The sequence below is a fragment of the Mirounga angustirostris genome, unplaced genomic scaffold, assembly GCF_029215605.1.
Source record: "Mirounga angustirostris isolate CCGP_5_RB_7025 unplaced genomic scaffold, mMirAng1.0.hap1 SCAF_14, whole genome shotgun sequence".
Lineage (NCBI taxonomy): Eukaryota > Metazoa > Chordata > Mammalia > Carnivora > Phocidae > Mirounga > Mirounga angustirostris.
The window spans coordinates 81,818,973-81,831,251 of NW_026991722.1; the positions used below are offsets into that span (position 1 = coordinate 81,818,973).

The 12,279-nt window shown below is 48.3% G+C and overlaps 1 protein-coding gene across 9 annotated transcripts in view; it reads left to right on the top strand.

Annotated features, from left to right (window-relative positions):
- HSPB8 (heat shock protein family B (small) member 8) overlaps positions 1–12,279 on the top strand; it is a 67,928-nt gene that overhangs the window by 17,347 nt on the left and 38,302 nt on the right. For 2 of the 9 annotated variants that reach the window (XM_064578473.1, XM_064578475.1), the window contains one exon: positions 2,672–3,245. The exons of 4 other annotated variants lie outside the window; for them this stretch is intronic. In XM_064578473.1, coding sequence (XP_064434543.1) covers positions 2,672–2,694 — 23 coding nt within the window. In that variant the 3' untranslated portion in view covers positions 2,695–3,245. 3 more of the 9 variants (XM_064578470.1, XM_064578472.1, XM_064578474.1) reach the window with 3 other exon arrangements.

The following is a 12,279-nucleotide window of genomic DNA, read 5'->3' on the forward strand; positions in this document are numbered from 1 at the left end:
CCTCCTGAACAACTGAGTCCAGGGTCTTCCAGGGACCCATGGTGGGTTACTGAGCCACTGGAGAGTCTGGAGTCTGCACGTGCTATGGACACTTTCCCAGCACCTGCCTCCGAGTCCCCAGTGTCTCCGACTGGCAGAAATTAGGGGCACTGGGGGTGCCTGGGTGGCTCAGTTGGTTAAGCGACTGCCTTCGGCTCAGGTCATGATCCTGGAGTCCCGGGATCGAGTCCCGCATCGGGCTCCCTGCTCGGCGAGGAGCCTGCTTCTCCCTCTAACCCTCCCCCCTGTCATGTACTCTCTCTCTCTCTCTCTCATTCTCGCTCTCTCAAATAAATAAATAAATAAATCTTTTTTTAAAAATGTACTTAAAAAAAAAAGAAATTAGGGGCACTGAAGGGATTTCGCTTTCCATTATCAGAGGTCTAGAGGTAACGGGACACCACATCTCCGTAATCTTAGTGGCCAGGCCCACCCCCGGCCCAAGAAGGAACCTGTTATTGTACCCCAGGAAAAAACAACTTTGAAATCTGAATTATGCCATTTTTAATGAAAGAGGAGGCTGGTTGTAGCCCCTCAGCTGTCCTCACAGTCCCTAGGGCATGGCAAGTGCTCAGAATATCAGCTATTGTCATCACCTGCAAAACCGTGGACAGGGTTCATTTTTTTTTCTTTTTAAGAGAACAGGGAGGGAGGGAGGGGGCCAAGAACCCGCTGACGGTGGACTATAGCATTACCCTCCCTGGAAGACTTGGAAACTGGGGACAGATGCAAGGTGGGCAATGCTGCTTGGCTGGATTCACGCTCTTCCCCATCAGGTGCCCAATGGAGGTGTGGGGATTCTCTCCTAGGCTGGAGCCCCGACACCCAGCCTCCAGCACCCCTCACTGGCCCGAGGGAAGGGTAAGGGTAAGCTCATGCTCTAGAAATACTTCAAGATGGGATGCCTGGGTGGCTCAGTTGGTTAAGCATCTGCCTTCAGTTCAGGTCATGATCCCACAGTCCTGGGATCCAGCCCTGCATTGGGCTCCCTGCTCAGTGGGGACCCTTCTTCTCCCTCTCCCTCTGCCACTCCCCCTGCTTGTGCTCTCTCTCTCTCTCTCTCAGAAAAATAAATAAAATCTTAAAAAAAAATTATAGAAATACTTCGGGAAATTCTGATGTTATTGGTCTGGGGTGGAGCCTGGGCAGGGCTATTTTTTAAAAGCTCCCCAGGGGATTCTCATTTGCAGCCAGGGTTAGGAACCACCGGAGGGCTGGGCAGGGGGACAGGGGCTCCCCTGGAGGAGCCCAGAGGGCAGATAGGCCCTGAGTGGTGTCCAAGTTGAAACCCGAAGGACTAGTATTAATACTAATAGTGTTATCCAATGTTTATTGTCTCTGCTCTTCACAGCCCTTGTTCCATTTAACCTGTAGCCAAACTGCAGTGATCCAGAAATGTTCCCAAGGTCCCACAGCTGGCAAGTGGCGGAGTCACTAAGACAGTTTTAAACTCAGGCAGACTGGTGCCGGCCCACTGTGTCACTAAGCCAGGGAGCAGGTGGGGTGGGAAGGATTGTTTCTGGCAAAGGGAATAATGCATGGGTTCAAGTAGATGTGTGACTTAGGAAAAACAAAAAACAAAAAACCAGAGCCCTTAATCCTCTGTTTCTTCATCTCTAAAGTGGGACTCATTCATTGCCACCCTGAATGTCCCCCAGAGGGGTGGCTGGGAAGAGGAGCAGAAAGTTTGGAAACTGCAGAAGACCCCACCTCAGCAGCTCAGGAAAGCGGGGGGAGCAGAGGAGAGCCGAGGCCAGCTGTCTTGGAAACGATGCCTCGTGACCCGCTATCACGGGACGGTTTCATTCTCCGTACGCCTGTTTGTGCTCTGTCTGAGCTGCGTGACAGACTGGCTTGTTCTGGTTCTAACTGTGACAGCTTATAAGATCCACAGCAGACAGGATGACAGAGCTCACCGCCAAGAGCTGGGCATGCTTGTGCGCACACACGCGCCCGCAAGACGCTCAGAGCTGAGCCGGCCCAGACACAGTTTGGAGGACAGATCATGTCTTTGCGGAAGTGACAGAAATTGAGACTCTCTGGGGATGTCCAAGATTTCACACTAGATTGGCAGCTCCCAAAGGGAGTTCCATAAGAAGAAAAGGGAGCGGGGGTGGGTTCTGTGGTCAAGTAATTTTGGAAAGTGCCAGGGTAGACCCACTTAAACATCCTTCTTTAGTCTGCCCACGTGCATCGTGACCCCGCAAAGGGAAGGCGTCACTGCGAGCCCTGGTTGCATCACAAATGAACCCTAACACGCACTGACCTGAAACCACACATACTACTGGACAGTTTGGAAGTTTCAGGAATTCACCTGAGTTCAGCGGAGTGGTTCGGTCTGAGTGTCTCATTACATGGCATCAAGATGTCAGCCAGGGGTACGGTCATCTGAAGGTTTGACCGGGGCTGGAGGGTCTGCTTCCGAGCTCACTCTCATGGCTGTGGGACGGACACCGCTGGCCCTCGCCCCGCAGGCCTTTCTGGAAAGGGGGGCTGGTTGAATGTCCTCGTGACATGGCAGCCAGCTTCCCTTGGAGCAAGGGATCCCAGAAACAGCGTTAAGACGGAGGCACGTCTGTCATGTCTTTTGTGATCTGGCCTTGAAAATGGTACTACATCACTTCCTCTACAGGCTATGGGTCAACAGCCCCGTAAAGGAACGGAGAGCGGATCAGAAGGTGTTCCAACCTCGTCAAGGGATCTGGGCTTTCATTCTTCCATGCCGGCACCCACTGGCTAAGGTCTGCCCTAGGGATGGAAGCAGGGGGCAATGCAGGCATCAAGCTCTCTGATCCTATGGGCAAAGTGGTTCTAGGAGCCCCCGGGTGGTTCTGCAAAGAAGAGTCACAGATACAAACCCACCCAGAAGCCAGGGGGGGTGTGCACAGATGGTTAAATCTGAGCAGACTGCTGCCAGCATCTGCTGCATTTATACTCACACAGAATTGGAAATGACAAAACGGCTCGACTGTATGGGGTTCGCCGGACAAAGGATGGTGCTTCCGTACAATGGGAAAAGAGTATGCAGCCGTTAACTGTCATGCTCCTGAAGATGATTTAATGTCACAGAAGCAGTACAAGAGAAAAGCTGGCCTCACGTAATCAGTATGTGTGATCACCCATTTATAAGAAATATAAAATCGCAGCTGCATTTCGGTTGTTCCGTTGTTATAAATTTGCATTAAAGTTGTTATTTTTCTAAAGAAGGTGGGTGTTCCGAGTTTTTTTTTTTCTTTGTGCATTTCTGGGTTTTCCAAATATTCTGCATAAAGAATGTATTGCCTTTGAGACCAAAAAAAAAAAAAAAAGGAAACCGAGTGGTTAAATCTAGGATTTGATTCTCCTAAGAGACACTTTGATGGAATAGATCACCTGACGCAGATTTCCCTTCCTCTCCTACCACAGGGCATTTGCAGGGTGGTAGAGTGAAACAATCATGCACACATTGCAGAGCAGGGCTGCCCTGCTTTGAATTCTGTTCCATCATTTACTAGCTGGGTGACCCTGGGCAAACGTCTTAACTTCTCTGTGCCTCAGACTCTCGGGCAACAACATAGGGGTGAGGAGGGAATGCTTTGCAGAGCTGCTGTGAGGAATAAATGAGTTAAGATATGTAAAATACTTAAAACAATTCCTGGCATATAAAAAGACAGGCCGTGTGGACACCCTCCCCTAACCACCCCGCCCTGTCCCTAATTACTAATCTGAATGGCTAAGGTCTTACTTTGCTCTTCCTCCTCTCGTTAAAGCTATCCTGTCCCACCTTCTGTCGCATCCCTTTGGGATCCTGCCAGGCGTAAGTGGGTAGTGATGAATGAATGAATGAATCAGGTTGCCCAATCACATCATCTGTGCTCAAGTCTCGCCTCCTCCGGGGATGCCCTTTGAGCCCCATCTCGGAAGCCCTGGAGAGCCCCGGAGAGCCCTGTGCAGGTCCCAGGGGTGCATACCTATGGCTTCTCCCTGGCAGCATCCGGGTCTCTTTCGTCTCAGCCCCTGCATATGTCTTTGGGGTATCCTCACCATTATGTGCGGCTTCACGGGGCTTTTCCATCAGAGGGCCCTGTCCCAAGCTACAGCCATCAGGGCCTCCCTCGTGGGAATTTGAAACTTCTGCAGAGCCTCAGGGATGGAAAGTACCTGAGTTGATTCATCCCAGTGACAGTACCCTGAAGAGATGTTCATTTTTCTTACTTTCTAGATCCCTGGAGCGGCCCCATTCCTGTCCTTCCTGGGGGTCCAGTGCTTAGCTTTCCTCTCAATTATATGAGCTATACCACATCCTTTTCCCATAACTTAGGTAAAGTCTATTTCTTTCCCTTGAAAATGACAAACACCAGCTGCTATTATAGTGAGAGAGGGAGAAGGACAGAGAGAAGGAGAGGGACAGATGGTGGGCCAAGTGACATCTCCCCTGCCACCTGTAAGGTGACACCTGGACATCCAGTCCAGCTCAACGAATGACTCCTTCTGGGACCCCGGGCAAGTCTTCCCACCTCTTCCTTTGATCCTCTGTCTCCTGGAACCATCCCATGAATGCAGTGGTGCTGGGAACCCTGTCCTAAGCTCCCCATGCATCTCCCTGGGATCATCACACACATCCCAAAGCTCCACTAGCCGTCTTGTCTAAGCTAGCACCCCCAATCCCTCTCTCTGGCCCAGATCAGCAATCCTGAGCTGCATGCAAATGCCTCCTGGGCATCTCCATGCAGGGGCTTCTCAAGCTCCACATGTGCAAAAAAGAATTCAGTCTCTCTTCTTGCAAACTGCTCCCTCCTTTTCTCTGCCACTTTAGAACGTGGCGTCAGTATATACCCCTCCTTGTCAGCCGGTCACCAGGCATTGTCCATACTCAGGCATCTTCTGTCATATGAGCCCTATTTGTCTAGCTGTGGTCACTTTCCAACATTCATTCATCTGCTTACCACTTAACCTTTAGAAGTCCCGGCTGTGGGTAATATCACCCCAATGGGAGGAAACGGGGAATCAGAGAAGGGAAGCAATCTGCCCAAAGTGACACAGGACGTAGGAGAGCAGAGCTGGAACCTGAACCCCAGACTGTCAGAGCCCATAACCCACGCTCAGTCCCCCAGGATCCCCTGTCCATGGTGCTCGAATTCAGGAGGAGCAAGATTTGGGCCAAACTCTGTCTGGCCAGTTACTAAGGTCCCCTGTGCAAACAGCAACAGTGTTGCTCATGAGCTCATCTGCTCCACCTTACTCCACCCAGTTCCTGATCTGGGCTCATGACCTTGGAGCTAATCTCCTAGACGACCAGAGGGATGCAGCAAACAGAGGGGACCTGCCAACTCGGCGCTGAGACTCCAGGGCAGGACAGGTGGCGCCAGCCCAGGATGGGGAGGTGGTTGGGGGGCGCTGACGTCCCCAAGGGCTCCAGCCCAGAGCCTCCACTCTGCGTAGCTACCACCATGTGCCCCGAAGGACCAGAGGACTCCAAGACATGGTCCTAGCTGGGCCACCAGAACCAGGAAGCCTTGGGTGGCTGGAAGGGCGTGACCTGCAGTGAGCAAAAAACGCTCGTTATATGATCCTGGGGTTCTCGGGAAGGTTCCAGAGACCCAGGTTCCAACATGGCTTTGGGAACCACTGGCTCCACAGCTTGTCAGGAAATTCGTAACTCCCAAGTGTAGCCGGCATCTGAGCACCTCTCGCCTCTTCTGCCTCCACCTTGATCTGAGCCCACGGATGTTACAGCTGAGGCCGCTTCCACCCTTGTCCCCACAGTCATTTTTTTTTTTTTATTTGACAGAGAGAGACACAGTGAGAGAGGGAACACAAGCAGGGGGAGTGGGAGAGGGAGAAGCAGGCTCCCGGCAGAGCAGGGAGCCCGATGCGGGACTCGATCCCAGGACCCTGGGATCATGACCTGAGCCGAAGGCAGACGCTTAACGACTGAGCCACCCAGGCGCCCCCCCCACAGTCAATTTTTAAAAACTATGTTCATGGCAGTAAATAGCATATATAATAGAATTTACGATTTAACCCTTTGTTTGCAAGTGCACGATTTGGTGGCATTGATGACATGCACAATTTGTGCAACCATCGCTGCTATTTCCAAAACCTTTTCATGACTGCAAACGGAACTCTGTAGGCATTAAGCACAAAACTCCCCATTCCTCCCTCCCCCGGTTCCTGGGAATCTCTAACCTACTTTCCATCTCTGTGAATGTGTTTACTCTATACAGCTCATAAAAGTGGACTCATACAGTATTTGTCCTTTTGTATCTGACTTCTCTTGCTAAGCGTCATGTCCTTAAGGTTTGTCCATGTCGTAGCAGGTGTTTGAACATCTTTCCTTTTTATGGCTGGATAATATCTTCCTGTATGGATAGACCACATTTTGTTTATACATCCATCTGCAGATGGATACCTCACAGTCAATTCAGCCACAACAGCCAGAGTGATCCTGGGAAAATATTACTCAGACCATGGCTTGGCTTTACTCAAACCCTCCTATAACTCCTTAATTCATTCAGAGTAAAAGCTGTTGTCCTTATTATGGCTACAAAGCCCTAAAGGATTCTCTCCGTACACACACTGCATTCCCTCTGTGGCCCTTCAACCTCATCCCTTCCCACTTTCCCCACTGCACCCCTTTCTGTTCGTGAACACCTCAGGCACACAGCCTGCCACCTCAGGTCCTTTGCACATGCAATTGTCTCTGCCTGGGAGGCTCTTCCTCCATCTGTGTGGCTGACACTCTCATCTCCTTCAAACGTTTGCTCAGCTGTCACCTTCTCAATGAGGCTCATCCTGAACACCCTCTTTAAAACTGCAGGCTTCCCCCTTCATCCATCATTCCTGAGCCCCCTTGTCGCGATCTATTTTTCCCATAAGACTTATCACTTGCTAACATGCTCTATAATTTCTGTATTTATTATTTCCATTGTTTGTTACCTGTGTTGTACCCCTAGAATGTAAGCTCTGTGAGGACAGGGATATTTTTTGCCTGTCTTATTCATCAATCTATCCGAAGCACCTAAAACAGCAGCTGGTGTGCAGTAGGCACTCCATAAATATTTGTTAAATGAATGAATATGAGTTGAGACCCGTTGCTGCATTTCCTTAGCCTCTGTTTCCCTATTCATGAATCAGGGACTGGAGTGTCCCTGATGAGTATACGCATCAGATAATGAGGATCCGGACCCTTTGTAAATCGGAAAGCATTTTTCGAGTAACGAGGGGAGAAGAAAATCGATCTTCACAGAATGCCCTTGTAGCCAGCTACTTTCCATTTGACAGGTGGTAACACAGAGGCTCAGAGTACCTGGCCTCAAGATCTCACACAGAGAAAGGGTAGGAAGTCAGAGCTTCAACCCAGCTGTCTGGCTCTTCCTCTAAGTTGCTTCCAGCTCTGGTATCTCAAAAGCCTGAAGGGAACACTCCCTCCTTCTCCAGGGAGCTGTTCTGAGCCCAGGGGAATAATAATGAGGATAAAGATAGGAATAATTGCTGCCTTTTATTAAGAACTTCCTACATATGTCAGCCTCACTTTACTACGTGTCAGGTGCTTTAAGTATTCTATCCTCACCAGACAGCGGGGAAATGGGTGTTATTATTCCCTCATAACAGATGAGGAACTCAAGGATCAGAGAGGTCAGGCCATTCGCTTGAGGCCATACAACTAATAAACAGCAGAGACAGCATTTGAGCCCAGAGCAATCTGATTCCTGTGGCATCTTAAAAAGGCCCATGATTGAGGGCGCCTGGATGGCTCAGTTGGTTGGGCGACTGCCTTCGGCTCAGGTCATGATCCTGGAGTCCCGGGATCGAGTCCCGCATCGGGCTCCCTGCTCGGCAGGGAGTCTGCTTCTCCCTCTGACCCTCCCCCCTCTCATGTGCTCTCTCTTTCTTTCTCTCTCTCTCAAATAAATAAATAAAATATTAAAAAAAAAAAAAAAAAGGTCCATGATTGTAAGATGTGGTTTCTCTGATTCCACATAAGGCCTCCCTCCACCTCCAGCATCATCCCCCGGGACCACCCCACCCAAAGCATACCCAAAAGGATGCTTCTGCGGGTGAGAAGGCAAAGCACACCACGAGCCCCTCATGCCTACCCCGTTCAGTGTGAGCAGCAAGATACGGAAGAAATAAGGCATTGGTGGGAGCCGAGATGGGGATCCCACGGGCTTGCACTGCCAACAAAGACAAATGAATGAACCACTCAGCAAACCAGGGCACTTCCACCCCAGAGCAGAGCTGTCACTGGTAAATAAATCATCGACGCTCCACGCCGGACGTGGCAATTTCAGCGGGAGAGGATGAGCACATTTATCTGCCTGGTGACACCCTGGCTGTCTTCAGGCGGTGAGGGGGTATGAAAATACTCCCCAGCATGCAGCCTGCCTGGGGCTAGTTCCAGGCAGGGGCGGCGGGAGGTGGGAGAGGGTCTCTTTGCAGGAACGGTGTTTGTCTCAGACTCCCCACCAGTGCCCAGATGCAGGATCCTCATGCTTTTCTATGACTTTCCAAGGGGTCATACGCATAGTAATAGCACATATGACGTGCTTTCTATGGGCACTGGGGTGAGTTTTTTAGGTTTATGTTATCTCACTAACTGGCTAGAAGTAAGTTATTGTTGCGGAGTCTCTTTTGCATAGGAAAGTGACTACTTGGAGGATGTCTATTCTCTGCAATTATTCTCAGATGTTAAATGACGTCTAGGAAAAGGCGGTCCAGCACCAGGTCACCACCCAAGGGCTTCACCAACTTCCCATCATCCACAGCATCAAGCTTCTTCTCTCGGTGCTGGGTCTCTGCAAAAAGACACAGTTGGGAACTGTGAAAGGACACTAAGCAGGAAGCGGAAGAGGAGGACCTGGGGGGTGGGAAAGCCAGCCCCACCCCCACCCTGTGGGGAGAGAAAGGATGCTGAGGCGCAGGGCACGGGGGCCTCAGAGCCAAGTTCCCAACATTCAGAGGCGCCAGTCACGCTGTCCTGCCAAATTCTGCTGTGCCCGGACAAACGTTATTGTCTTGGAATAAACGCTACTCAATTCCATTGTCCGTGGGAGGGGCTTGCAGACCCTCCAGTGGCAATGGAAGTGTCTTGTGTTAGATCCACGGAGCTCAGAGGGAAAAGGAGTAGGCGCTGTGTGGGAACCCAACGGGTTTACTACATACAATTCTCAAAGCAGCCCCATTTGACAGAGGAACCTAAGAAGGTGAGGGCACCTGCTCACAGCCTCATGACGCTGGCGGAATATTATTCTAAGGGCTCCCCAGATTTTCCCCACCAGCAGTCTCCTGAGCCCTGACTAGCCAGGGAGAGACTGCAGGTGGCCCCTCCTTAAAGACCCACCCACTAAAGCCCTCTTATGTCCCCTCTGAGGGTCCCTGACCCTGCAAATCAACACCCCAGGCAGGCCCGAAGTGTTTCCCCATCTCTCACCTCTTTGGGGATGGGGACTAGATCATCAACAAGCAGAAATCTGCAATTAATAAAAATGATGTGAAGTTGCTTTTATGAATAAGATCATAATACATTAAGGGAATCGGGTTATGAAATAACATGTGCAATATGATCCCATTTGAAAATTGCATAAAAACAGCCCTGGGGAAAAAAATATATCCATTATTAACAATGATTTTTTGGAGTAGGGGAGTGAAGATTTATTGGTGATTTTTATCATTTTAGCTTATATGTATCTTGTTTGTTTGTTTATCAGCAATATACATGCAATGTATGTCTTACTTGGATAACAAAGAACAAAAATAAAAGGGCTTTTTCCCCCTGGAAAGAACAAAGTGAGTATTTTGGAAAATTTCTCTAAAGTTGCTGCTGGAAGCCAAGCGAGCTTCTAAGCCAGTGGTTAACATTGCTCTGACCACAGTTCTTTGTGCTTAGCTTTTTTTATGTTTCAGGAACATAAATATAGCTGGATCTGAGCTCTAAGTGTCTATGGGACAAATAAATAAATAGATCATCAGAATTTCTATCATTTTCATTTCTACATGGCAAAGAGAAAGAAAGGGAGCCTGTCCATGGGACTCATAATTCCTTCTCCTGCTTGCTCTAACATCCAGATGGACATGCCACCAAATCCCCTTATGGCTCCCAGATTCCTTCACTGCAAAGCCCCAGGCCTCCAGACCTTTGTTTTTCTGTTCACAGATTCCCTTTCGTCTTTGTGGGAGAATGTACGGTCCAATGGCCCAGACCTCAAGTTCTGAAATCCCACTGTCTCAGTCCAAACCCTCATTCCACCTGAGTTTACATCCCCACTCAGCCTGAGTTCACATCTCCACTCAGCCTGAGTTCACATCCCCAGTCTGCTGGAGTTCACATCCCCACTTTGCCCCTGAATAACTAGATAATGTTGGGCAAGTCTTCCCATGTCTGAGGCTCAACGTCCTCATTAGTAAAAGGGATAATTTTCATAACCTTGGGTTGATTAAGAGAAATAAAGCCCACAAAGTCCTTGGCAGTATGTTGTAGCCAAAATGAGCCCCTCTCTCTCTCTTTTTCTCTTCTATGTTTTTCCCCTCTCACAGAAGTGACCAAAGGGTCAAGGTGGTGTTTGGGGACATAATGATTTCTTATCCTCTGAGGGTCCAGATACAACTCATAGTCTTGGGGGTGGGGGAATGGGTTAGCCTGGTGGTGGGTATTAAGGAGGGCACGTTCTGCATGGAGCACTGGGTGTTATGCACAATGAATCATGGAATACTACATCAAAAACTAATGATGTAATGTATGGTGATTAACATAATATAATAATTAAAAAAAAAACCTCATAGTCTTGTAATAGGACTTGTCCCTCCCAAGTCTCCCATGGAATCAAGAGATGCATGGCCCCAGATGGGCACAAGAGACCTTGGACCAGCACGTGCTAACAGACTGACCCCCAACTCACCGGTTTGCTATATTTGCCAAACCTGCCTTGACTAGCTTTCTTGATGATTTTCAATGACTATGAATATGGTCCTCAATAAATTGGTCTTGAATATATTCTCAGCAGCATTTCCAGCTCAATTTGTCTAAAGCTAAATATCATGGGAGCTGTTTAGTTTTCTTATGACTATCTTTTAATGAAGAATATATTCTTGAATATCTTAGAGTCTTGAATATAATTAAAATATCTTGAATAAATTTGAGGGTAAGATATTCAAGAAGTATAAATTCATAGAGTATTACCAAGGAACATATTAAAATACCACATGTAGAAGAATGTAGTCATTGACTATATTCAGGAGGAGTATATTGATATTCATTAATTATAATTGATGGGACTTTTCCTTAAATGAGGTTTGGAAAATTTGACTAATTTGAGCAATTGGTCATTAGCAACTTGATTTTTCAGAGAACTACATATCATGGATTTGATTTTTGGTGGATTGGCCTCAGAGCATCTTTTATAAGGTCTGAGGGAAGTCCACCAAGATTCACAACCAACTTTGGCCAGTCCTGACCCTCCAGCTCTGTCCTTGACCCTCTGGGGTACTCCCACCCTCTCTGGGCTCTAAGGGAAGCCCGCATTTTGAGAGAAGCCTATCCTCTTCATTTTTTTTCAACTCAGAAGCATTTAGTTATGCTCCAGGAATGTGGATAATGAACTAAGCCAAAACTCAAACACCTAACTCTGGGTTTGAATCCCAGTTTCTGCTACTGGCCCGCTGTGTGATCTTGGGCAACTGACATAACATCTTTGAGCATCTCATGGGCCTATTATTATTTTTAAATGAATTTCTAAATAAATATTTTAAAAATGTGTTAGCTTTAATTTCTAATATGGTAACTACTGATAGGTCTAATCACACACACACTCTCTTTGGGGTCCTCCATAATTTTTAAGTGTGTCAAGGGATCCAGAAACCAGAGCTTTGGGAACTGCTGAATTAGATTATTTCAAAAGGTCCAAGAATCTGGGATTTTTATGGTCCAGGCACTCCTATGTTGCTCATTCATCTTCATTCATTTATTCTACAACAGATATTTAATGATATTTAATGAGTGCTTCCTATCTGACAGACTTTTCTAGGTGCGGGGGATAAAATGAGGAACAAGACACACTTCCTGGTAGGGAACAGACCAACTTAAGGGCCCATTGAATGATACAGGCTCACACACCTTATGATGGTCACGAGGCAAGAGCAGGGAGAGACTTGTGTGGGCTGGGGGCAGGAGGCAGGCAGGGGACGACACCCTGGGTGAAGAGACCAGTGTTAACATTCTCACTGCTGCCTTGTTTTGCTCTTGGCATGAAGAGGGAGACTCAA